The 27,190-nt window shown below is 42.6% G+C and overlaps 1 protein-coding gene across 1 annotated transcript in view; it reads right to left on the bottom strand.

Annotated features, from left to right (window-relative positions):
* The window catches only part of RUNX1 (RUNX family transcription factor 1), a 330,881-nt gene that overhangs the window by 117,575 nt on the left and 186,116 nt on the right, over positions 1-27,190 (bottom strand). The window contains exons 2-3 of the mRNA XM_042781001.1: positions 7,150-7,403; positions 290-446 (exon numbers count right to left, since the gene is read on the bottom strand). Coding sequence (XP_042636935.1) covers positions 290-446; positions 7,150-7,403 — 411 coding nt within the window. The remainder of the gene's footprint in view (positions 1-289; positions 447-7,149; positions 7,404-27,190) is intronic.

The following is a 27,190-nucleotide window of genomic DNA, read 5'->3' as shown; positions in this document are numbered from 1 at the left end:
TCCTCGGAAGGAAGATGGGGCAATCTACTTCCGTAGTGATACTGCCTTGGAAACCCAAGGAGGGGTCACTATGAGTCGGGTCCGACTCGACGGCACACAACAACAACAACAATGGTCTTTAAAATATTAAATACCAAATAAATATTTTAAAAATCTTGACATAACAGTGACAACATTAAGAAGGACGTTTCTAGGGACTTCATCAGAGAAACTGCTAGGAGTTTTGAAATCTGGGGTTGTTGCCATGTAAAAACTCTGTGTTTGGAATGCAATTCTGAGAGATACATACCTCGTCCACTCCGCCCGACAAACCTGAGGTCATTGAATCTTGCGACTTGGTTCTTCATGGCCGCAGTAGCATTTCTCAGCTCAGCTGAGTAGTTTTCATCATTACCAGCCATCACAGTGACCAGAGTGCCATCTGGAACATCCCCCAGAGCCACCACCTAAATACCAGTCAAGGAACAGATACAGACATCAGCAAAGTTATTCATAAACTTTTACGTCATTTTTGCACTAATTAATGGTTCTAAAATGGAGCATATATTGAATTTTTTTAGTTTACAAAGGAATAGCAATCATAACTTAAGCAAAACAACAGAGAAGTTATTAATGGGAAGATTTACTGTTCCTCCCATTATGCATAACTAAATATAAATATTCAAATAATGAAATATTTATCTACATTTACCAAATAAAGCTGCATGAGGTCACAATGCACAGTAGTTAGGAGAACTAACCACAGCAACGACTTTGAAAACCTTTGCCCTCTCCACTATGCGCTCATTTCTTCTTAATTCTTTATATTTAAGAAGCAGACTGTCTTGTTCTTTTAAATTTATAAACTAACCCCTCTCCCACTTTCCCAGACCTGCACTGATACGCTTACTAGGGCCCAGCATTTAACTTAACTTTTGTTGTTATGTTGTTTTGTGCCGTCGAGTCGGCCCCGACTCATAGCGACCCCTCCTTGGGTTTCCGAGGCAGTATCACTACGGAAGTAGGATTGCCCAACCTTCCTTCCGAGGAGTGGCTGGTGGGTTTGAACGGCCAGCCCTCTGGTTAGCAGGCAAGTGTCTTAGCCACTATGCTACCAGAGGTGTTTAAATTTATTCTTTAAAATTGAATTTGATCTTTACCAGTGAATTGATGATTCTTTAATGACTTAAGCTTTCCCTCTATAGTTCCTGTTTGATATCCTCTACACATTTCTACTATCTGGATTTTACTAGCACGTCGAATTTAAATTCTGGCATGTGAGGTGGGGGAAGTATCCTTTGTTAATTACTAAGTATTAAATCACTAGATTTCTAGAGAACAGGGGACTTCCATTTTTAGACATTCCCCTCAATTCAGGGGTGGACTTGGGTTGTGTTTTTTGTATTTGTGAGTACCACAGATGTGTTACTATCTCCTGATGGATGACGGGAGTTCTTCAATATAATTAAACCAACAATGATTTTGCATCAGGGTTACTGAAGACAACCAGCTAGATAAATATTTTTGATACTCAGGTAATTAAAACAACAACTACAACAATTTCAAGATAAACGGATCAGAAGAACATGAAGACGCTTCATGCATCTATTTCCAGGTCATTATTTGACTCCTCCAGAAACTATTTTCTTGGTCTAGACACTTATTATTGGCTATCTTTCCATCATTCCTGTTTTTCAAAGTGGTCAGAGAATTTCAAATTAGAATGCTCCAATTTGTATCTGTTCCTATAATTTCTAATATTCTTCATGGTGCCATTCTCAGTCAGTAGTGAAATCTATGCCATTCATTTCAAGTATATAATCTTTTTTTGTGGTTGTTTAGGAACTGGTAATGGTAAAAAAAAAAAAAAAAAAAAAAAATCTTTAAGTCAACTAGTGATTATACCTTCCCCAGTTATGCAGTTCCCAATTTTTACCTAATCATTTCTACATAATTTTTTAAATAAGTTTCTACATTTTTTTTCCCTAAATGTAAATAAGGCTACCACAGACCCAATTGTATGATATCAATGTCAAGTTCCTCACAACTAGTGATTATACCTTCCCCAGTTATGCAGTTCCCAATTTTTACCTAATCATTTCTACATAATTTTTTTAAATAAGTTTCTACATTTTTTTTCCCTAAATGTAAATAAGGCTACCACAGACCCAATTGTATGATATCAATGTCAAGTTCCTCAAAACTCCCATCTGTATTGTGTGCTTAGTCATTATTCCTTTCCTTTGTCCTCCAGGTGGCCATCTATTGTTTTTATTCTTAACAACTGGCTCAGTTCTTGGGTGCTGAAAATGAACCAGTTCAAGATGGGAGATGAGCATACTCCTAAACTCAAAACTACTCCAGGATAGTCAACTGACACAGCAATAGGTAAGCATTTTCCTCATCTATTTTACCCAACTTGCACCGCAAATAAGGTCTGAGGCTTTAATCTTTCTTTTCCGTCATTCCATGTAACTGTTTTCTATTAAGTCTGTTTTAAAACATTGCTATTTATTCCCTAGGAGCTCTGGTAGCCTAGTGCCTAAGGCACTTGACTGCTAACCAGAAGACTGTCAGTTCAAACCCATCAGCCACTCCTCAGAAGAAAGGTCGGGCAATCTACTTTCCTAGTGATAACCACCTCAGAAACCCAAGGAGGGGTCGCTATGAGTTGGGGCTGACTCTTGAGGGCACCTAACAACAACATTTATTCCCTAAGCATTCTCTAATTAGGCATTTAGTTCCCATATAGGTGTTGTTGTTGCCATTTAATTAAGAGCAGTAATATAACAATTCCCTTTTGTTTCCAAAAAAATTGAAATAAATGTCCCTGATCAGTTATTGGCTTATTGTTGCCATTTTTTCCTATCCCCACAAAACACACTTGTTTTATTTTACTCTTTTCAGTCTTTGAAAATTTTCCCATTTTTCACGATTTTCACTTCCCTCTATAAAATTAGCTCATAGTGTTGAAATGCCCTCATTGAACATATATTTTTACTTCCTCATTCCCCATCTCCCTGTGGTGACCCAGGTTTCTCTATTTTAATTCAACATTCACACATTCCCTGAGTAATACAGGGGCTGGATCAACGACATGCTTTTCAAACTGAATAACTCATTGTTGGGGCTGAATCTGTAAAGAGGTTAAAATAAATAAATCTTGTTTTATAACTAAATCACCTTCCTCCTACTGGGGTTCCTTTCACAGCACTCCCGGTCTGTGCCTCTCTCCTCTCTCCAGTGCTATCCTCATTAGTGCTTTGGCAAATGCATGAGACTTTCACCGAGTAGAAACAAATCGAGAGTAAAGTGATTATGGCAACTAAAGTATAAAAAGTTGTTGATGTTGGAATTAAGACTCAAAAACATTAGGGGTTTAACTACTCCCCCTCCCCTCTTTTTTTAATGAGGCAGGAATCAAAGTTATGAAAGATCATTTGCTTGGCCTGTGACTGATCTCTGAGGGGATTTTGGGGGGCACAAGGACAATACTAAATCCAGAGAAATTTCATTAATAATGCATATTGTCTAATTGTTAACAAGCATAATTTAGGTTAGGTAAAAATATTTAAAACTAACATTTCTGCGAATTTGATAGATTTTGTCATTGATAGGCAGCATCAAGAGAACAGGAAAAAAAAAAATCTAACTTCAAACAGAAAAAAGGAACAACTGGGAAGAAAAGCTATAAACAATAGGTAGGGAAACACAAACATTTACATTTTAACAGAGACCAAACAGACAAGATGGGACTTGCTAGCCAAAGATATCTCATATTTTGTTTTACTTCTCTGTTCTTAAAGTATCAGGAAGTTGGGCAAAGTATCAGCCTTTCGCTATCCACCATGGCTCTCCCAACACTGCTCTTGGACAGCCGTTCACAGTTCAAACTGACATTTGAAATCAACTCTAATTAGGTTGAAATTACACTTAACAATTCATTTCATTCAAGTCCCTTAATTTTCCAGTGTTTCAAAGAAAGCTGTGGAGTGGAATTTAGAGTTCAGCTGTGAAGGTATTTAATGCACAGACATTACTGATTTCTTTCTTGTGAAAAGAATGTTGCTACTAGTATCTGAGGCCCGTAAATGTCCCCGCTGAAGGCATGTTAATGCCTTTGGACTCTGGTGTACCAGGGCCTAAACAAACTGTAATATTATACTATTCCAAAATATACCCTTAATCATCCAACCAGCTTTTTTTAGGCTACTTCCATAAATACTGACTAACACGTAACAAATTTCAGATTTTCTCAGTAATAAACTTCTGCGTCTTTCCTATGATAAGATAAAGGTGTTCCACGGGAGGAGGAGGGCAGGTTGGGGTCCAGGATAAGCAATTAAATCAAACCAAAGCAAAATGACTGCCATGGAGTGGATTCTGACTCCTAGCGACTCTATTTGACAGAGGAGACCTGGCCCAAATGGTTTCCAAGACTGCAAATCTTTATGGAAGCCGATTGCCCCATTTTTCTCATGCAGAGCAGCTGGTGGGTTTGAACTGCTGACCTTTTGATTACCAACTGAGTGGTTTAACCACCATGACATCAGAGCTCCTATTGGATAAGCATTTAGGATGATTTTAATCTATTTTAAAGAAAATCTATAATTTTAAATCCACCTTTATTTGCAAAGATTAAAGCATAGGATTCACACATAGAATTTTGGAAGATTCCTGAAGAAGCATTTGAATGCTCTTTTCATCAGTCTTTATCATTGTTTGCCATATTTTCCTCCTTATGATAAGGAATATAATTATTTTTTACTGATTAACTCCTTAGCGAGATCCTCTGAGGCTTATCTAAGATCTAAATGTTAAAATAATAACTTCTGTGGAAACTGTTGGGGGGAGAGTGGGGTGAGTAAGTGAATGCAGAGCTGAGTCGGGGCACTCGATAAAATCAATCGGGATGCAGTCAAGATTTGAAGTTTTCACTTCCTTTTATCCTAACTTTGGCATTTACTCAGTCACTGAAAAATTTGTCTCCTCTTTCAATTAAACAGTGAGCAGGTCTTCTTCAGGAAGAGGCCTCTCTTTACTGGGACAGGGGCGTTGACAGATATTAATCAAGTGGCCTGATTTCTCTGCTGTCCTCTTCTTTTCCCTAAACATTCTCAAGACCCACTTCAACCTTTTGTCAAGAGATCTACACCTTGATTTTTCAGCAGTTTACAGAATCTCACTCAGTAAAACCAATTAAGATTAAAAAAAAAAAAAAAAAGTAAAGGTCAAAAGTCATTTTCAAAAGGAAACCTCTACGCTTATTAAGATTTCTGCTAAAAGGAATTCCCCGATGGCTCCTAAAAGTCATTTGCATGAATTTTCATTCTTTTGGAAGAAAATAAGTTTACTTTCACGTGGTAGCATGAGATACTACATAGCTTCAACTTCTGAAGATTCTTTACGAATCATTTAATGTTTTGATCTACTAGGGTGTAATAGGTTCTCTGGCAGAGGCAGGAGAATCCAGAAGAGACCCTAATTTTCCCCAAAATGAAGCCCTAGACTCTCAATCTACTCTCTCAACATGTCAGGGACTCTAGGGTTTAAGTGTCTCTTTGAGTTGATGTCCTGCTTGTCTTTTTCCCTCTACTCTAATCTGAGAGTGACCCTGGGCCCAACCCCAACAGTCTCCTCTCATTGAGGGTGAGCCCAGGAAATTCGCTGGCTGAGTCAATTTATGTAAAGGCACTAACTAAGTAGATTTAAAATGGAAATGGGCCCCCAACCCCAAATTTAGATAAATGGAGGAAAGAAAGGGAAAGAATCTATTAATTAGCTGGTTCCCCCCACTGAACTCCCTTTCCTCATTTTCATTCCTCCAAAATCTGCTTTCAAAAACTGAGTTCAAGAGACAATTCTAGAGATGCAGCCAATTGAAAATTTTGTTTTGTTTTAGAAATCACAGTCTAAGTTTGGAAGGTGTATAAGCTTAAAAATAATGAACTCTAACAGTACTTTTCTTTCACTTTTTTTAAAAAAATGAACATTGGTCATTGTAATTAGATCGAGATCTAGCAGAGGCCTAGAAATAAAAATGCTTACATTAAATTAATCACTTCTTAAAGGGGGCAATTATTTAATAATAAAAACAGTAGCCAATCTTTGCATCTGGAATCACCTGCCTTGTTAAGCCCTTTCAATTAACATAAAATGATTGTACTGATTATTCTAAAAAGCTGCCCCTTCTTAAACCTACTCAAGATAGAAGGACAGAGTCCCCACTGCAGAAATTAAATAGCTACTGTTTGCTACTATGGTAGTGGGGTAGTTGTTTAAAGCCGCCTCGGGTTGTTTATACATCCTCCTTGAAGGCCAAGGTTTTCCAACGCAGTTCAAAGCTAGGAAAATATCAGGGGTGAAAAGGGAACGGAGACCTCAGGAGCTGCTCAGCTGGAGTAGCCTAATCTAAACTGCTCCCTCTTCAAACACAAACACCCTCAGCTTCGCCCTCCCTAATCCAGAAGGCAGCCTTGTGAATTTTCCCCGCCCAGGGCTTAATTCAGGTGAGCCCGGGAAAAGGTTCAGGAAGGTTCCAGGAAAAGAAATAGGATTCGCTACTTGGCAGGGTCAAACTTGAAGATCGCAAAACTCTTCAGAAAACTTTTGCAAACTTAACTGCGCCGGCTCTGGACTTTGGACATGCCAATTCCTATAGGGTGTATAAAGAAGGGGGTGGGGCGGGGGAACCTGACATTTTCACTGACTCTAAGGTATAACAGTGTTTCTGTCTCATTTCCTGATGTCTTCATTTGAGGGAGATAAAGTGGTTTGGGTGTTAACCCAGAGGTGGGGGGAGCAGCATGGAAGCAGGCGGGCTTGCCTTCGCTCTGTCACAACTTTACCTACTTTGTATCTAAGATCAGGACCCCTGCCAGGAGTTCCCGAGGGGCCCCTCAGTGGTGTCCTTGGGAACATCCTGATTTTTTCCAGACCTCGCCAGAGGTAGCCCGAACGCGCGGAGGCGAATCCCCTGAGGGTCGCCACGGCAACGCAGCATCCTCAGCCGGGAGTGCACGAAACAGAACCAAGGGCTGTGGGGTGGCAACGCCGGCCGGGTTCGAGACCCTAGCCCCGCCCGCCGGGCCGCTATCCTCCACACTAGCCCCCTGCCCTCCTCCGGCCTTCGCTTGTCCTCCCGCCCGTCACCCCCTCCAAGCCGAGTACCTTGAAAGCGATGGGCAGGGTCTTGTTGCAGCGCCAGTGCGTGGGCAGCACCGAGCAGAGGAAGTTGGGGCTGTCGGTGCGCACGAGCTCTCCCGGGTGGTCGGCCAGCACCTCCACCATGCTGCGGTCGCCGCTCCTCAGCTTGCCGGCCAGGGCGGCGCCGGCGTCCGGGGTGCCCAGCGGCAGCGCCTCGCTCATCTTGCCCGGGCTCAGCGCGGTGGAAGGCGGCGTGAAGCGGCGGCTCGTGCTGGCATCTACGGGGATACGCATCACAACAAGCCGATTGAGTTAGGACCCTGCAAACAGTTCCTACCAAATGGCGACAAGGACGCAGATCCTCAACCAGCAGCTCCCGAGAGACCAACATACAAGTTCAAGGGCCTTTATTGCTGCAGGGGCCTGGGGCGGGGGCAAGGGGAGACTAAGAGTCCAAGAGGAGGAAAGTTCTAATGATGCCGATCCGCCACAAACCCAGGCCCAGCTCGACCGCTTAGTGCATTAGAAAGTGGGCGACCAGAATCCAAAGTCAAATGCCAAGGGAGACTATCTCCTTCTGCGTCTTGCTTCCAGAGTTTAAGTTCAGTCTTTGGCTGTTACAAAAGTTCCCAGAGGCAAAGTTCCCATACACTTCCTAAAATATTTATGCGGAGAAAAGGGCCAGCAAATACATAATTTGGAAGTTCCAGTAGTTAATTGCCTGCCAGTTTTTTTTTTTTCCAGGTTATTTTATTTCATTTTTTCCCTAAAGTCCCAACAGAACACAAAACACACGAGTGTCTTCCATGTACAGCGCCACTTTTATCAGGCAAAACCAGCTTTGGTCCTCAAAAGCAAAGGCTGCGACTTCCAAAGGTCATGCCACTAATGTATATGCACGTATATATAAATATATACATATGCTGTGCTTCATAAAATATTTACAACACAATCTGTAGAGAATTTAAACACAACAGAAATCCATTAATGTTTGCTGCAGATTTTTTTTTTTTTCTTTAAGTAGCCTTGAAAATCAGCTTCAGTAGTTGGAGCAGGGCTGGGCTATAAGTACTTGTCATGTTCTCGCAATAAATTCTGGCGAAATGCTCAGTGCAGAAAATTCAGCTTTTCAAAGATCTCTAATAATTAAAAATAGTAAAAATAAGTCCAAGTTGATGCCACTCAGGGAACAAGTTTCCACATCTGAGAACTGGTTTTGGGGGATGTTGGTTAGGCTTGTGGCTTCTCCTGTGGTTTAGTGGGAGTTCAGCAACAGCAGTCACACGCACGCAGACATGCACTCTTCGGAAGCCAGCTACTGTCTACATGGGTTCCGTGAGTCAGCCCCGACTTGGTCAAGAACGAGGCGATCTTCCTCGAATGTCGCCCCAGCGCTGGAGCCTGAACTGCCCAAAAGCGCAGACCCACCAGCACTGTGTAACCGCAGCAGGTGGAGCCCACCCTGAGAGGAAGCTCTGTGGCACAGATCTGGACAGACGAGGCGGCTCGGGTTACACACGCACGCACACACTCCCACGCACCCTGTCAAACACACGCAACTTCACAGCTCGCCTGGAAGCCCCGCGCACTTTCTTCCGCAGTTGTCAAAGGAAACAACCGGAGAAAAGTTCACAAGTCAGGCAAGAAGTTGAAACAACCAGCCTAGGAGCCAGCTCATTCAAAAGTAAGAAGAAAAAAATATATATATCGAAGTTCCAACGCAGGTCAAGGAGAAGGAGAGGTTGACTTTCTTCTGGCGTCCCAAGGAGCCCCGAAAAGAGATGCCTGCCGGCGCAGGGCCGGGCAGCGTGGTGCCCTGGCTGGGTCCGGCCGCGGGGCGCCCGTCCCGCCCGCGCCCGCTGGCTCTATGAATGAAGAGTGCCTGGAAATGAACGTGCTTTTACTGTAAACCCGGCCCGAGGAATTCCATTCCCTCAGCTCGTTTGCATAGGGGCGGCCGATAGCCAATCACAAGCCTTTCCGGTATCAGCCAGGGCGCGGCTCGCGACTGCGGGCTGCTGGAATTGGCCCGCGCGCCCCCGCTGCAGCCGCGCGCTACTGCACGCAGCCCCAGGCTGGGAGTCCGCAGCCGCCCCGCACCCCGCGTGCCCGCACCTATTCCCACGCCGAGCTGAGCGTCACAAGGGTTTGCCAAGCTGACACGTTCGCTTGAGGTCCCTCCCTGTTGCGGGCCACGGCCCTGCGGCGATGCAAATACGCATCTTTGCGCTGCTGCCCGCCCTGAGACTGCAATGCGCAGGGGCGCCAAGGGCCGCCGCGATCCAGTGGACCCAGAAGGAGGATGAGGCGGCCTGGGCGGCCTGGGGAGGGACTAGTCGGCGCACCGCGCCCGGAGTGTCCCAGAACCGGAGGAAAGCCGGAGGGAAGCGCCCCACGCGTTTGTGGGCGCATCGCCGCCGCTAGGCTCCCAGGCCCTGCGCGCATTCCCCGGTGGACCTTCTGCCTTTCGGGGCGGGTGGGGTTGGGCCGCGAGGGGGCCCGAGGGCCCAGGACCAGCCGAGAGCGGCTCTGCGCTGCCAGTCGGCCCGGCTTGCAGCTGTAGCGAAGTGGCGCTAAATCTTTTAATGAGGCAAGAAGGCTTTCAGTCTCCACAACAGGGTTTTGGTGTTTCTACTTTTCTTTCTGGTTTGTTCTCTTTAATTGGTGTTTGTCCCCGCGTCTGGGGGCTGGGGCTTAATTACGGAGTGCACCTCACTTTGGCTGTGTGTGTTTAGCGGCGAGCAAAGGGGTTCCCCTGTTAGAAAGGACTACAAGCATTTGGAAAACAAGTTGAAAGCATCCGCTCGGTTCGCCCCCTGTCTTCCGAGCGTCTGGCATCCTGCAGCCGGCGCGAAAGCCATGCTGGGCCGGGGCTGCCCTCATCGAGCCCGGGCCGCTCCAGGTCGCCCAAGCCTTTATCTATCCTCTTTTTCCCCGGAAGCGTTCTTGACTCCTACCCCCGCCTGCAATCAGCCCTCGATGTTGAACCCACACAGGCTTTGGGCGCCGGCGGGAACTTTCTCGGCAGTGTCCCCGCGGCGCCGCGCGCATTTTCACGGAGCTTAACCGGCTCCGCCTCCGCCCAGGCCAGGCGCGCACGGCCCTTACCCTCACCCCGCAGGATCTCTCACACACCTCTTCTGGGCCCCTCATGTTTACCACGTAAACGTCCCTGCGGGACCGCTCACTCCACCTGGAGTCCTCACCCCCTCGGAAGGCTTTTCCGTCCCCTCTCCCTGACCCAATTGCACTGCCCCGTGGGGCTCCTCGCCCCCTCAGTCCAAGGCCCTTCGCTCTCTCTCCCACGCGCGTCCCCTCAGTCCCGTCCTCCCTCCCGGGGACACGTGGCGGGGTCCTGGGGAATCACTGCTGCTGCCGCCGCGCGTGGACTCTCCTCGGACTCTGCCCGGCGGGCTGGGCGCGGAGGTCTTGTCAGGGCGTCGGCCCCTATCCTCGCCCAGGCCCAGCAGGCGCCGCAGGGCCGGGGTTGGCTGAGCAGAGTGTCCGGGAGGGAGCCCGGCCTCGGCCCCGCTGGAGGCACACAGGCCGGGTGGACGCCAGGGGGCAGCAGCCGCCCTCGCTGGCCAACTGGCACCCTAGAACATTCCCGACAGAGCGCTGTGGATGGCCCGCCGCAGGGCCCGCGGGTGCTGCTCTAAGACCTGGAGTTTGAGGAGAGGCGACGGTAGACGGCCTCCCGAGCCCAGCCGCTCTCCCCATCGGCCGCATCCCGCTTCCGTGGGTCAGGCGGCGGAGCCGCAGAACTAGCGGTGCCCGGCCGGGAACCCTGGCCTGGCCTGGCGTGGCCTGGCTTGGTAGGGTGTCCCTCTGTCCAGCCTGGCCTGAGTCGGGATCTCTACTTAAAGCCCCTTTGCCAGAACGCAGCGTCGCCTATCCCAGGGCTATGGTGCTCCCGGGCCAGAGGCGGACACTCTCCTGCCTCGGCTACCTCCTGCCTGGTGCGCTTCTCCTGGAGAGGGGCTCAAACCCCAGACCTTCCAGCACTCATCTGTTTCATGTTTTTTTTTTTTTATTATTATTTACTGTCAATAGGTCTGGGGTCTCTGGAAGTAAACTTCTTTGTTGTTTTTCTTTATAATTTTGAAGAAACCCCATTTCGGGCTTAAAGACCCCAAATGTCCGCTTTCCCTTCACTTTAGCCGAGTGACTCCAAATATCATACTCGGTAGATTTCATCATTACACAACCTCCCCGTCTGCGGTCTCTGCCTGGGCCGTCGTCCCTCTCGGTCGGGGCTCGGACGCTGCGTACTCCGGAGGCGAGTTCAGGCTAATGGCACCTCCCTCACCTCGGTTCAAAATCTTTTCCCTAAGAACCGGCCTAGAGCTCCGGGGGCCGCCGCCATGTGCACTCCCAGGGTCCCTGAGTTGGTGGAAAGATTGTGGGAGTGTTAAGCAGAAGTGGCCTCGGTAATCGCGAAGCAGGCAAAGCAGATCTGAGAAGGATCTTGAAGGGCGCGGGCCTTTTACCTAAAAGCCCTAAACACTGAAGGGCCTTGGGTAGGGCCTCCACTGTCAGGTGTCTGGTGGCCAGGGTCAAGTTCACGTCTTTGTACGCAAAGTTTGTTACAGCGATAGACACGCCAAGTGTAATCTTTTCAACTGGGGCTGCGTAGCTGAGCGTTTCGACGGTTAAATCCCGAGTCCGAACTGTGAGTTCTGACCTCTGCAACCACAGTAACAGTCAGAAATGCTTTTGCCCGTTTATTCTGCGTCGGGCCGCGGGGCATTTGGGCTTCTCCCGACTTGGCGCGGGTTATCATTGTGCTTACGGGTGAACGCTTGAAAACCAGAAACAAAACTGAAATCCCACTGCCCATTCTTTACAGAGGAATTGAAATGAATAGGAAGCAGGCAGCTTGGGGTTCGACTAAGGGATACCGGGAACCCCTCTGGGCTGAACGGCTTTTTTAAAGAGCTTAAAAAGTCTAGTAACACTGTGTGTGAAATAAAGAATTCCTGCCCATCAAGAAAGCTCACTGCAGCGGCGATGTAGAATTCTCCCTCTCCTGTCTTGCTAAACGATAAAGGAGAGGAAACATTACCGCACTCATTCCTAGTGTTCTCCAGCAATAGTACTAAAGTTTACCTTTAGCATAATAAAAAGATAAAGGATACTGACGGCGAAGTGATATGCTGGGAGGCTGCTGTATGGCAGATACTTCCAAATTTGCTGCAGGGTGAACCTTTCAAAAAGGGTATAACAGGAATGGAATGTAAGCTTCCACAGTGGGTTTTAAAAACGTAGTTATTTGGTGAGTTGGAAGAAAAATAACAATTTCAAAGGAAAACAGTAACAGTTGTTGACCTTTATCTTCTACAACTTAAGGTAATATCTAACTGTAGTTTGTCTCAGAAAATGTCTAAATATTTTACATTTTTGCTCCTTTAAATTCCTCTCAAAAATAAAACATGCATAAAAGGGGATTAGAATCTCCACCTTTGCCCTAATTCAAAATTATCCTCCGTTTGTAAGCAGTGTGAAGAATGATATTTCTAAAGAACTTTTTCTATTTTCAATGAAATAAATTTTTAAAAATCAGAGAAAACCAGGTAATGTAATTTGCTAGTGGTACTGCACCTAATTGGTGCAGCTGGTATTAATGGTATTAATGTCACAGGGGAGAACATTTTCAGTGAAAAATAGCATTTTAATGTATACACAAATAACCTGCTCTACACACTGCCCAGATCTGAACATTAGAATTTAATTCATTTTTTTCCCCTTCTGAAGTAGCTTTGAGATTATTTTGCGTTTGAAGTCTAATTGCTATGGGGACTAGACTCCTTAGTTTTTCCACTACATCCTTTGTCTGTACTAATGTTTCCAGGAGGTGTTGTGCTTGGTGTGTGATTATGTCACACAGATTGCATAAATCAATTGTGTACTTCGCAAGTAGCAAGCTCAGATAAATTTTAAATTAATCTTATTTAAATTTAGGGATGCCTAGTAAACATTTTACCCTCATAAAAATTTTGCATTACCACTGCTATAACAAAGGTAATAAACTGGGTTATAACAGATAGAAGCCAAGCTCTTTTTTTTAAATTTTATTTCTTAGAGAAACAGTCATATAGAGTCATTTAATAACAGCAGAATGCACCTGTAGTAAACGCTGTAGAAATAAGTGTTTCATTTAAGGTTTCATTGGAAGGTTTTATATGGCATGTCTTTTATGGAGAACTGCTTTTAAGTATTTTTGAATCAGCAAAAAAAAAAAAAACAACTTTTAATTATTTGGTAATTTAGGCCATGCATTATATATATATATATATATATATATAAAATTTTAAAAAACCAGGTAATGCAATTTGCCAGTGGTACTGCACCAAATTGCTGCAGTTGGTACTAATAGTATTAATGTCACAGGGAAGAACACTTTCAGTGCAAAATAGCATTTTAATGGATATATACATATTACATATAAACCAAAAACCAAACTCACTGCTGTGGAGTCGATACCGAGTCATAAGAACCCCTTCTTGGGTGTCCGAGGTGGTATCTCTATGGAAGTAGATTGCCCAATCTTCCTTCCGAGGAATAAAATCATATGGATGCATATATAAATGTTTATATTTTACATATAAAAATAATTTTGAATCTAACATAACTGTGAACATCTCTAGAAGGATTTATTTCATGTATGCATTCTGGAAAAATAGAAATTAGGGAAATAGAAAATTGTACAAAGGTACTGACAGGAAAAACTACACATAATGATACTTGATTAATTTTCATTCTAACTGTAGTAAATTTTGCATTACCACTGCTATAACAAAAGTAATAAACTGGGTTATAACAGATAGAAGCCAAGCTCTTTTTTTTTAATTTTATTTCTTTCATAGTAAATGAAAGTTTAAAAACTAATTTTCCCAATCTCTTTTTAAATGTATATATTTTTGATAGCTTACTGCTTCTCAGATTTTTTGGTACTGGAGAGTTTTATAAAATATTGTTCAGCTTTAGCACAGAATAACTTAAAACATTCATAAACCATTAAACAGAAACCGTATAGGTACGTGGTTATATGTCCCTTCCACAAATGTTTGCCATTGCTAGCTAATAATGAATTTTTATCTTTTGTTGAATCAACTTGTTCAAATCTCTATATGATGTGATTTATTTAGTAAATATTAAAGTACATTTGGAAGGTGTAGGAATGAATTAGAATTCAAGGTAAAACAACAACTGAACCTAACTTAATACAAAAGTGTTTTAAAATCTGTAGTATACCAGAGACTAAATGCAAAAAAAAAAATAAGAATATTCTCTAAAGTGGTAAAAATAAACAATCTGGCATGCATCTTTTAAAACAAATAAGCTAGACATATTCTCCCTTTACTTACTTACTTTCTTTTTTTTCCTTTTCAGAAGGGCAGCGATTCCACCACCTTCCTTAAATTGTTTATATCAAAACCTCACATTCTTGAAATAACAGATAACATATATTATGTCATGCAATAACTTCCAAATATGAATCACTTACTATATATACTGCTGCATGTTCAGCCAGACAAAACCAAGCCAAACCCCTGCCATTGAGTTGATCCCAACCTCATAGTGACCCTATAGGATGGGGTAGAACTGCCTCATGGGGTTTTCAAAGGCTGTAAATCTTTACAGAAGTAGACTGCCTCATCTTTCTCCCATGGAGCAGCTGATGGGCTTGAACTGCCAACCTTCTGGTTAGCAGCTGAATGCTTTTCCCACTGCTCCATGAGGGCTGCAATGTTCAACTACAGGTAAATTCATTAAGCAAAGTTATAGAATTTTTTTCTCCCTCAATACCTGTGTGTAAAGTTGTGAATTTGAAAATTACTCTATTGATTAGTATTTATATTAAAGGTGGTCATCACCTAATGAGCAACATCAAGGAAGTAACATTTTTCAAAGGCTTGGCATTTGAAATATCAAATAATGCAGACCTAAAGCTTTCAGCTGCACTCTACAATATTTAGTATGGCTTAAAAAAAAATTAAAAATAAGAAAGAAGGTAATTACTTCAGATTTCCAGACGCTGTTTAAATAGGCAGGAGAACAAGATTTGCAGCTCCTTCATTTTACATTTTTACCAAAGCAAAAGGAGCAACTAAAATAATAAGGGGTTCTGAGGACTACCCTATGATGAAAGATTAAAGGGATTAACTATGTGCAGTCTTGAAGGGACATCCAAAAAAAAAAAAAAAAATCCAAGATTGTGGTTTACAAGTATATAAAATGATTCCATAAACATTATTTAAAAACAGGTCAGGAAAAGAATTATTTGTGCTAGTAATGAATGATAAGTTAAGAAATAACAGATACACCCTGAAGTCAATTTTAATAGACATAAAAACCAAATAGGCATAGGAAGAAAAAAATATAGCTTCAACAGTAAGATTGACCAGATGGCCAAATTTATACCAAAGAGACCCAGCCAGGCCAACTCCTTTGGAAATTCTCTAATGAGACCCTACAAAGCCTTTCCACGTCTGAGGCTGAGAAACAGGAGCAGTGCAGGAAAGCAGGGGTTTCATCTACACACATTCAATGATTCTGAGAGGGAATAAAAACTTTTTTTTTTTTTTCAAATCTTAATAACAAATGCAAACGTAAATGGATTTTGAAAGCTGTGTATGTTGTCTGTTGAAAACTGTTTTGTAGGTGAAATAGCAGATGTGGAGATTTGAAGTGATTTGTCCAGGAGCTGCTAAATGTGCTAGAAGCTTAACTATAAGAAAGGAGAAGTCTTGTACATTTGTGGCCATAAAAACTAAATCTGGGTAGCCCATCCTCAAACTATTGCTCTCTCTCTCTATCATGTTTTTTCTCTCTCATTCTTTCTTTCTCTCTCTCTCCCTCCCTTCCTGTCTCTTTCTCATTGAATGCTTGATATATGCCAGGCAATGTCCCAAGTGCTTCATATACCTTGCTTCATTTCATCTTTGCCACCACGCTATTACAATCCCATGTTACAGATGAAAAATCTCACCCTTAGAGAATTTGGGAAACTTGCCCAAGGTCACAAAGAGCCTGCATTTGACCCAGTGTGAATCCAGAACTCAAGTTTTGACCTCTGTGTGCACACACATGCATGTCCACATACATATGTGTGCATATGCTTGGTCAGCTATGTTTTCTTTTAACTCAATGATATATTTTATGTATGTCCTTGTAGAGTTTTGAAAAAAAAAAAAACTGATTTCATCTTTCATTTTTATCTTCCCCTGTATGGTCTCCAAGGAACTCTGGTGGTGCTGTGGTTAAAGTATTGAGTTGCTAACAAAAAGGTCAGCAGTTGGAACCTACCAGCCATTCTGTGGGAGAAAGATGAAGCAGTCTGCTTCTGTAAAGATTTACAACCCTGGAAACCCTACAGGGCAGTTACACTCTGTCTTATAGGGTTGCTATGAGTCACAATCAACTTGATGACAATGGGTTTTTTAGGTATGATCTTTCATCAGGAAACATCCTTGACATTTCTTCTCATGTCAGTCTCATATATTTAAGAGTCACATGCTACAATCCTTCTTGTCATCCACAGAATTTGAGGAGCAGGTGAAGGTCCATTTGGCTGTGGGACTTTTAAGTTAATGGTAAACATAAGATATCTTTCTAGTCTTTTTCTGCCTTCACTCATTCAATGTGGCAGTCTTTAAGGCTCTCCCATATATGAAGTATTTTATTTTTTTTTCCTGTCAACATTCCTCTAGTGCTAAGTACCAGGCAGGGAATTAGGCTCATTGATAATAAACAATAAACATATGAGAGCAAAGGAGTGTTTGGCTGCTGATGGATGCATGTATAGGGGTCAGGGAGAGGATGTGTTGTTGTTCTTATATGCCATTGAGTCAGACCCGACTCACAGCGACCTCTTCTTGGGTTTCTGAGGCAGTATCACTACGGAAGTAGATTCCTTCTGGTTAGCAGTCAAGTGCCCCAGGCACTACGCTACCAGAGCTCCCCCCACAGGGAGAGGATAGACATAGGGAATAGGAAGAAGAGGAGACAGCACCACCAAAGCCAGGAAAGACTTTGTTCATTGTGAAGGTAAACATGTAGTTTGATTTCTGAATGTTGAATAGATGATTTTCCAGGCGGTTGAGAGAGCTGGAGTAAGGGTTTAGGAAGGTGAGGTGAGGGGTGAGGAGGAGGCAGTTCAGAGCAAAGGCATGAATTTGTGAAAGAAACCAGAATGTCAATTCCAGTGCAGGCATATCTCTTTATTGCATTTAACTTTATTGTCCTTCACAGATACATACACACACACACACACACACATATATATCTGTGATATATATATATATCTGTGACATATATATTGTAGGTTTGTGGCAATGTTGCATTAAGCAAGTCTATTGGTACCATTTTTCCAACATCATGTGCTCACTTCCTAGCTCTGTGTTATGTTTTGGTAATTATCACAATATTTCAAACTGTCTCATAATGCTATTGCATACTTAATAGACTATATAGTCTAGTGTAAACAAGGAGCTCTGGTAGCATAGTGCCTAAGGCACTTGACTGCTAACCAGAAGGCTGGCAGTTCAAACCCACCAGCCACTCCTCAGAAGGAAGGTTGGGCAATCTATTTCCATAGTGATACCTCCTCAGAAACCCTAGAAGGGCTCGCTATGAGTTGGGTCCGACTCGATGGTACATAACAACAACAGGGAACCAAACATGTGACATGTTTTATTGTGGAATTTGCTTTATTTTAGTAGTCTGTAACCAAAGTCATGATATCTTTGAGGTGTGCTTGTATAGCTGGAATGTGGGTTTGAGGTCAGGTTGGAAAGATACAAGGCTGGAAGACATAGATATAGAAAAGTCAAGGCAACTTAATGACTTGCAAGAAATTTGAATTTCAATCTGAGGGCAATGGGTTCTGTCAAAGCTTTGAAAACTTGAGAATAACATGATTAGTATTTGTTTTAGGGAAATAAATCTGTCAAGGGTGGATGCTGAATTGGTATGGGTAGAGATGAGAGATAGGAGAGGTATTACAGTTGGAGGAAAGGGATCATGAGGGTCTGAATTAAAGTAGGAACATGAAGTTGGAAGATGGTGGCTAACGAGAAGGAGAAGGAGGTCTCTCTCCAATGTCTGGTCCAGGTGCCATTCAGCACAATAGAGAAGCCCAGGAAAGGATGGTTTTGGGGGTAGATGTCAGCATTCAGCTTTGGTTGTACAGGAAACAATTATAGGTGTTGATGGGAAAAACAAGAGGAGAGGTTTAATGGGCAGGTGGGAATTCAGGGATCTGGTGTAGAAATATTGACTTGAGAATCCTCAGAATATCTGTGACAGTGCTGAGTGAGTATGCTCAGTGAGAAAACATGAACGGAGGCTGAGGGAACATCAGCACCTAAGAGATGAGCGGGAGAAAAGGAATGACTAAGGAGATGGAACAAAGCAGAGAAGGAGAAAAGAATGGGGCCTGAGAACCAATGGGAGTTGGGAGCTTTGAGAAGAAAGGTATGACTCAAAGTGTCAAAGGCAAAGAAAGGCCATGAGCATGAGAACTGAAGATACTACATTGGATTTATCTCCAAAGATACCCATGGTAACCTTTGCCAGAAGAGTTCAAGTGAACAGTGGTAATGGACACAGAGAAGAGTGAACGAAGGAGTGAATTGGATACAGGAAAGGGGAGATTGGAACTTGTGTGAGGAGAGAGGGAAAGGAGTAGAATGTAGGACGAAGGAAATCCCAAAGTTAAGAGAGGTGTATGTACGTGTGTTTAAGATAGAAGAGAACTGAGAAAATTATCATTTGCCATTCTCAAACCAGCTTCTCTTCTTGTTTTCCTCACTGCACCATCATTCTTCAAGGTCTAAGACTTTGATCCATGGTTTATCTTGGACTCTTATTTCCCTCAACCTTTCCCTAATCAATCTGTTGCCAATTCTACTTTTTGCTTTATTTGTCATAATTTATCCCCCCTTTCCATCCCCATCACTGTCATTCTGGTTAAAATTCACCTTACCTCTTACCAGATATTTTGCGTTATCTTCTAAAAAGGGATTCCAATTAATTTCATCCGCTATCCATTTGTTAGGAGCTCTGGTAGCGTAGTGCCTAAGGCACTTGACTGCTAACCAGAAGGCTGGTGGTTCAAACCCACCAGCCACTCCTGGGAAGGAAGGTTGGGCAATCTACAGTAGTGATGCTGCCTCGGAAACCCAAGAAGGGGTTGCTATGAGTTGGGTCCAACTCGATGGCACATAACAACAACAACAACAATCCATTTGTCAGTTTGTTGTACTGTGGTAGCTTGCATGTTGCTACAATACTGGAAGCTATGCCACCAATATTTCAAATGCTAGCAGGGTCACCCGTGGTAGACAACTTTCAGCAAAGCTTCCAGACTAAGAAAGACTAGGAAGAAAGACCTAGTGATCTAGTTTCTACTTCCAAAAATTAGCCAGTGATATTATGTGAATCACAATAGAACACTGCCTGATACAGTTCTGGAAGATAAGCCTCTTTCGTTGAAAGGTGGCACATAATCACTGCAACAATGGACTCACACATGCCAACAATCAGGAAGATGATGCAGAACCAAGACCAATGTTTTGACATACTGTACATAGAGTCTCCATGAGTTGGAGCTAACAGCTGACAACAACATCAACATTGATTTCATACAGCAATTCCAGATTAATCTCCCACCCTACAGTCCTATTGACTTTGTCACATCCATGCTCCCTGATGAATTTTAAACTTAGTGCAATCTCTTTAGCATAGTCTTCTAGGATTAAGGGCTCACACTCCATGTCCCCATATTGGAGCATGTGTTAGATCCCTCTACTTCAGGCTTCAGGGGAAATTCCCTTCAAAGAGCAACTGTATGCTTGGTCATGGTCTCCCTTGTCCCTTGCATGACCCTTGAACTATATTTTTCTTTGTGCTATAGCTATTTGAATATACTGAGAGGTGGAGCGGGTAAGAGGAAATGAGCGAAACTACCTTTTCCCTGGCATCAAGCTTCTATGTGGAAAGACATTCATTAGTATAAAATTCTTGGCCTCTCTCCATATCCTCATTCATTCTCTATCATAAAAGCTTAGATTACCTGGTAGGTAGCTTTGGAAGCAGAAACTGAATGTAGTAAGAAAAATCCTAAAATGGATCCTCAAAGATTTTCCACCCTAATCCCTGGGACCGTGACTATGTTGAGACATTGTTCCCTGGTTATGCTTCATGCTAAAAGGAATAAAGTTACCAATCAGTTCAGGCTGAGTAAATGTAAAGAGAAGTTACCTCTCACTCAACTCACTGCCGTCAAGTTGGATGCAACTCATAGCGACCCCTCCTTGGGTTTCCCAGGTGGTATCTCTATGGAAGTAGATGGCCCAACCTTCCTTCTGAGGAGTGGCTGGTGGGTGTGAACCACCAGCCTTCTGGTTAGTAGTCAAATGCCTTAGGCACTACTCCACCAGAGCTCCTAAGGTAGCCTAATTTAATCACACAAGCCCTTTAAAAGAGAAGAATTATCTCAAGCTGGGGCAGAAGGGGCAGTCAGAGAGATCAGAAGCATGAGAAGCATTATTTGATGCACAACTGTAGGCTAGAATATGGAGGGGACAGTGTACAAGGATCGGAGGGCAATATTTAGAGGTTGAGGGTGACCACTTGCCAATTGCCAGCAAGGAAATGAGGTCTTCTCTCCTAGAGCTGCATGGAACTGAATTCTGCCAACAATGATATGATCTTTGAAGGGCATTTGTTCCCCTAGAACTTCCTAGAACCTTTCCATACTGGTTGACATCTTGGTTTTGGCCTTATGAGACCCTAATCAAGGACCCAGTCAGTCCCACCCAGACTTCTGACCCCTACATTGTGAGCTAAGAAATGGGCATTGTTGAAGCTGCTAAAAAAACCCAAAAACCCAAACCCACAGCCATCGAGTCAATTCCAACTCATAGTGATACTCATTGGGTATCCAAGGCTGAAAATCTTTAAAGAACTAGCCCAGTATCTGGTGGGTTTGAACACTGACCTTCTGGTTAGCAACCACATGCTTTACTCATTTCACCACCAGAGCTCCTTTGAAGCTACTAAGTTGGTAATTTGCTACTTTGGTGCAGAGTAATACACTAAACTTGCTTCAGCTTCTCCTTCTCCCCTTATCATTTGGGGGAGATGCTGACTATGTACCAGTGACCAAATCTCTTTATTTTTGGAGCTCACTGGCAGGAAGTCACACACCTAAGCCATGTTCTCAAAAAATTCTACCAATGTTATAGCTGATATTTTGATCTCCGTCTGCTTGAGTCCTTTGCCTATCTCATGGTTGGTTCTGAACTATTGGGGAGCAGCATGTCTTTTACTGGGTTCCCTCAAAGTCAGCTGGATAACTGTCATCTCCTCTTCTAATTCACTACCATCCCCAAACACATCACCTCTAGATTTTGTCCACTTTGCAAGTGAGGCTATGCATTTGTTGCTGTTATGTGCTGTTGAGATGGACCCAATTCATAATAACCCCTCCTTGGGTTTCCGAGGCAGTATCGCTATGGAAGTAGATTGCCCAACCTTCCTTCTGAGGAGTGGCTGGTGGGTTTGAACTGCCAGCCTTCTGGTTAGCAGTCAAGTGCCTTAGGCCCTACGCTACTCAATTCTAGCCACATTTGGAGTGCTTAACAGCCATTTGTGGCAGGTAGTTATTGCACTCCTCAGTGCATTCTTGAGTGACCACTCAAAACACAATTTATCCAAATAGTAGTTTTGCAACTATTCTGCTTAGGATCTAGTGAGTCTCATTTTTAACCTGCTATTAGTGAAGGCCGTTAAATAATGCAAATTTCTTGTCTCATGTTTTTCCTCTGAGCTGTCCTGAAGCAAAGTTCAGAATTTTTATTACAGCCTGACTTGGTTGACTCAGAGGCGGGAGAGTACACATATCCAGCAAAATGACTGAATTACAAAGACCTGCTAACCACCATGAGCACCACTAATGCATTTTCACAGCCATGGATGAGCCACAAGTTCATCTCATGCATTGTTCATTTCCACTTAATGTTTACCAGCCACTGAGGGTTCAGCCTGGACAACAGTGCTTCATTTCCTTAGAGCTCTGAAATAATATTATGAAAGTGTCTCTTGTCCTTTTCTTTTCTAGCAAAACTAGCTTTCCATGAAATTCATCTAATGGATTTCTAAATACAAACAATGCAGACCAGAATAAAAAGTAGGGATATTCTATTTTCAATAAGTCATGATTTTAAAATAGAATTGCAACATGATTAAATGATACTCTCCCTCAAATAGAAATTCCTATAAACAGATTTATTTTGAAATATAACACATATATTTTTCCAAAAAAAAAAAAAAAAAAAAACCCACCAAAAACCAACAACAGTAAGTTACTGTGCTGGCGGTCTTTCAGTAATAATTTATTTGAAGGCAGTAGTGGTTCAGTGACAGAATTCTTGCCTTCTTTTCAGGAGACCGTAGCATAGTGCCTAAGGCATTTGACTGCTAACCAGAAGGTTGGCGGTTCAAACCCACCAGCCACTCCTCGGAAGGAAGATGGGGCAATCTACTTCCATAGTGATATTGCCTCAGAAACCCAAGGAGGGGGTCTCTATGAGTTGGGTCTGATTTGATGGCACATAACAACAGCAACAACAACATGCAGGAGACCTGGGTTCGATTTCTGGTCAACGTATCTCATGCACAGCCACCTCCCATCTATCAGTGGGGGTTTGCATGTTGCTATGATGCTGAATGGGAGCTCTGGTAGCTTAGTGCCTAAGGCATTTGACTGCTAACCAGAAGGCTGGTGATTCAAACCTACCAGCCACTCCTTAGAAGAAAGAATGGGCAATCTACTTCCATATAGATACTGCCTCGGAAACCCAAGAGAGGCTCTCTATGAGTCGAATCGACTCAATGGCAGTGAGTGTGGCTTTCTAGAGTTTATGATGTTGAACAGATTGCAGGGGCGCTTCCAGACTAAGATGGACTAGGAAGAAAGGCCAAATAGTACACTGAAAATCAGCCAGTGAAAATCTTATGTATCACAATGGTCTAATCCAGTTGCGCATGGAGTTGTTATAAGTCAACGGCTAATTTGGTGCAGTTAACAACAACAATAATTCAACTGAGTGAGTAGCTCATAGTCAAAGCTACTGAAGCGGGTCCCCCTATTCTTCCAGTCCTCAGAAGAAAAACCAAAGGGAAGAGGATATGGGGCCTCCCTCACTTCACTGCTTCCTCAGGGGCTGCTGGGAATCTTTGATGGTCAGAGGATCTCTATTGGGCAAACACATCTGGTTTCTATCCTTTAGTCCTCCTGTAGGCTGAGTGCACAGGTGGGGAGACTGATGTGCAAATCCTAGAAGGGGTGTGAATCCTTATCCACATTCCCTTTGGCTCCATTAATCACAGACAAGAAGTGCATTTTACACCATTTTCTGTCCATAAAATTAGTCCCTTTCTTCAGTGCTATCTCTCAGCAAAGCATTATGGAAAGTACCCAAGCATCAGGGAGCATCTCAGAATTGACTTCACCTGAGGAACAGATCTCTGGCTTCTAGTCCCAATAACCAAACCAAAAGCAAACTCACTGCCATCGAGTTAATTTTGACTCATAGCAACCCCTAGAGGGTTTCCAAGGCTGTACATTTCTGCAGAAGCAGACTGTCTCATCTTTCTTCTGCAGAGTGGCTGTTGGGTTTCAACCACTGATCTTTTGGTTAGCAGCCAAATGCCTTAATCCCTACACCACCAATAAGATGTTCTGGGGTTAGTGGAAGAGTCTATGAAACAAATATGAGTTTCATAGTCTGCTTTATTTTAGGCATATTGGTTAATATATTTAAACCCATTCCAACAATGATGATTTAAAAACAAAATACAATTTTTCTAAGTTGAATTAAAAAATGAATGAATGAGTCAATGGGTGCTCTGTTCCTTGTTTCCCACATGTTATTCCATAATGAACTCCTTCACAAACTGAGCAGTTTATATTGATCCCCTGAACTTATAATTTATCTTTACTTCTTCACTAGGGGCCTTATGAAATAGGAAAGTATGATTTCTCCTTATGCAACATTTATGTTTAAAAATAACTAAATAGAACATTTAAACTGCTTCTTGAGCTGCAAGACATAGGTAGATGGGTTATAAATAAGTTTGGTAAGAAAAGGACCATTATTCCTCCTAAATCAGCCCATTGATTGTCCATGAACTGGAATAGAGCAGTGTGTAAGGTAGGCCTATGATAGAGGTAAGGAGCTCTGGTGGCACAGTGGGTAAGACACTTGGTTGCTAACCAGAATATTGTTGGTTCAAAGCACCAGCTGCTTCATGGGAGGAATATGAGGTAATCTACTGCTGTAAATATTTACAGCCATGGAAACCCTTTGGAGGTCACTATGAATTGAAATCAACTCCATGGCAGTGGGTTTGGTATGGTTTGGTTTATGTGAGAGGTGGGCAAGGGTGGCCAACCTGCCAGGCCAGGGCAGGCAAATTTCTTAAAGTTGGTTGAAATACAGTCAAATGCCACATAATATCCTTTCGGACAATGTCTGAACACAGATATGTCTGTGGTTCCACAAGGTTATAATACAGTTCAGAAATTCCTATTAGCAGTGGATCATAGTGAATGCAACAGCTTCCCGCACACGTATATCTCATGTCTCTTTCATACAAAGTGATTGTGCTGCATGACATACAAGGGCACAGTATGTATATAAACTATAATACCTATGTCTTGATAGTCACAATAGACACCTTTGTTACTGCCTTGTGTATGTGCTGTACTTTCTATCTAAATTATTTACTGTATGACAGTGTGTTTCAACTCAGACAGCAGCATCCAACTCATGCATTGCACATCTCTCAAGTGTTGTAGTGTTATCTCTCTGTTTTCTTTTGAAAAATATTACCATAAAGTGCATCGTGGCTCCCAAATACAGCAAAAGCAGTGCAAATGACAGCAGCAGCAAGTAGCAAAGGAGAGGTATTGATATGGAAGTGAAACAAAGAGTTATTAAAGAACACGAATGTGGAAAATCAGTGAATGTTGCTGCTCACTCTTTAGGCATGTCATGTTCAGCAATCATGATGAACTTCAAAAACAAAGAAAAAATTCTTGAAGCTGTTAGAGGATCAGCCTCACTGAAAGTTACAAGGCTAATAAAAATGTGAGAGGGACCTTCATCAGATAGAGAGATATTATTAATGATGTGGATTGAAGACCAAACATGAAACCAAATCCTGTTCAGTACATTGATTACTGCTAAAGCAAGAAGCTCATTTGAGATGCTTAAAGAAAAGGCAGGACCAGACTGTGATATGATGTTCTCACAGTGTCCAAATCATATAATATCCTATTTAACAGAATGCATTGTGGATGTTAAGTGATGCACGATTGTATCAGAATTCTACAAAGGTAACTCATTCTTGGATGCTTGGAGTAAAAAGATGATATAAACTTGCTTAAACCTGAAATGCTAGTGAAAATGAAGGAAACCATCCATGAGATGGACTGACATAACAGTTACAATGGTGGACTCAAATGATCATGAAGATGGCACGGGAAAGGCAACATTTTGTTCTGTTATACATAGGTTGCCATGAGTCAGAGCTGACTCAAAGCAACTAAGAACAGAAATTAAGTTTGTTGATGCTATGATTGAATGAATGACTGGATTCATTCATACAATTAAAATATACCTTGCTATGCTTTGAGTTGTTTACACCTTGGTGGTGTCAATGGTTAATAAGCTTGGCTGCTAGCTAAAAGATTGGAAGTTGAAGACCACTTCAGAGCACAGCAAAAGAAAGGCCTATCCATCTACTTCCAAAAAAATCAGCACATGGGGTCACTATGAGTTGGAGTTGACTTCATGGCAACTAGTACATTTGAATGCTCATGTTTGAATGTGTGAGTACTCCACCCATCTCCTGCTGGTGTAATGACAGATGGAGGAAGGTGGCCTCAGTTTCTTACAAGCCATGTGGGTGATGCAAATTCATTACTTTCCTTGTCCCAGCCTCAGTTTTCTCATCTATAAAATGAGAGACTTGAACAAGACGGGGCTTCTAGATCCATATAAAGTATAAAAACATCATTTGGAGAATTTTGAGCATTTAGCCCAGGACTGATGAATTTTTTTATTTTACCAGAAGTTTTTCTTCTGTACCAGTTATGAAGAAAATTTTGCTTAGCACATGGCTACAGCAGACTTGAATTCTAAGTGGGGAGAGAGCAGAAGAGAAAAGGGGAACACTTTTTCATCCTGCTCAAGACAATACATTTTAGGGACTTTACCGTTTTACATGTTGAAATGTAATTCATATTGAAGGCTAGAGTCTTTGATCTTTGTCAGTAGGTACTTCAAATCCTCTTCACTTCCAGCAAGCAAGTTTTGTTATCTACACATTGCAGGTTGTTTATGAGTCTTCCTCTAATCTTGATGCCATATTCTTCTTCATACAGTCCTGCTCTCAGATTATTTGCTCAGCATACAGATTGAATTAGTATGGTGAAAAGATGCAACTCTGATGCAGTTTTCCTGATGATAAATCATGCTGCATCCTCTTGTTGCAAAGATCTCTTTAAAGTGTTAAAAAGCAAAGATGTCACTTTGAGGATTAAGGTGCACCTGACCCAGGGGATGGTATTTTCAGTTGCCTTATATACATTTGGGAGCTCTAGTGGCATAATGACTAAGGCATTTGACTGCTAACCAGAAGGCTGGCAGTTCAAACCCACTAGCCACTCCTCGGAAGGAAGGTTGGGCAATCTACTTCCGTAGTGATACTGCCTCAGAAACACAAGGTGGGGTCACCATGAGTCGGATCCGACTCAGTGACAGTGAGTTTGGTTGGTTTTTATATACAAGTGAAGGCTAGACAATAAATAAGGAAGACCTAAGAAGAATTGATGCTTTTGACCCAAAGCAATCTGTACATTCAATGCAATCCAATCCAGATCCCATCAACATTCTTTAGAGATATGGAATAAACAATCACTAACTTTATATGGAAAGGAAAGAGACCTTGGATAAGCAAAGCACTATTGAAGAAGAAAAACAAAGTAGGA

This window comes from Orycteropus afer, unplaced genomic scaffold (assembly GCF_000298275.1).
Source record: "Orycteropus afer afer isolate SDZICR_OR568_19922 unplaced genomic scaffold, OryAfe1.0 scaffold00078, whole genome shotgun sequence".
NCBI classification, from domain to species: Eukaryota; Metazoa; Chordata; class Mammalia; order Tubulidentata; family Orycteropodidae; genus Orycteropus; species Orycteropus afer.
The sequence above is the reverse complement of the archived record's forward strand: the minus strand, read 5'-3'. Positions and strand labels throughout refer to the sequence as shown.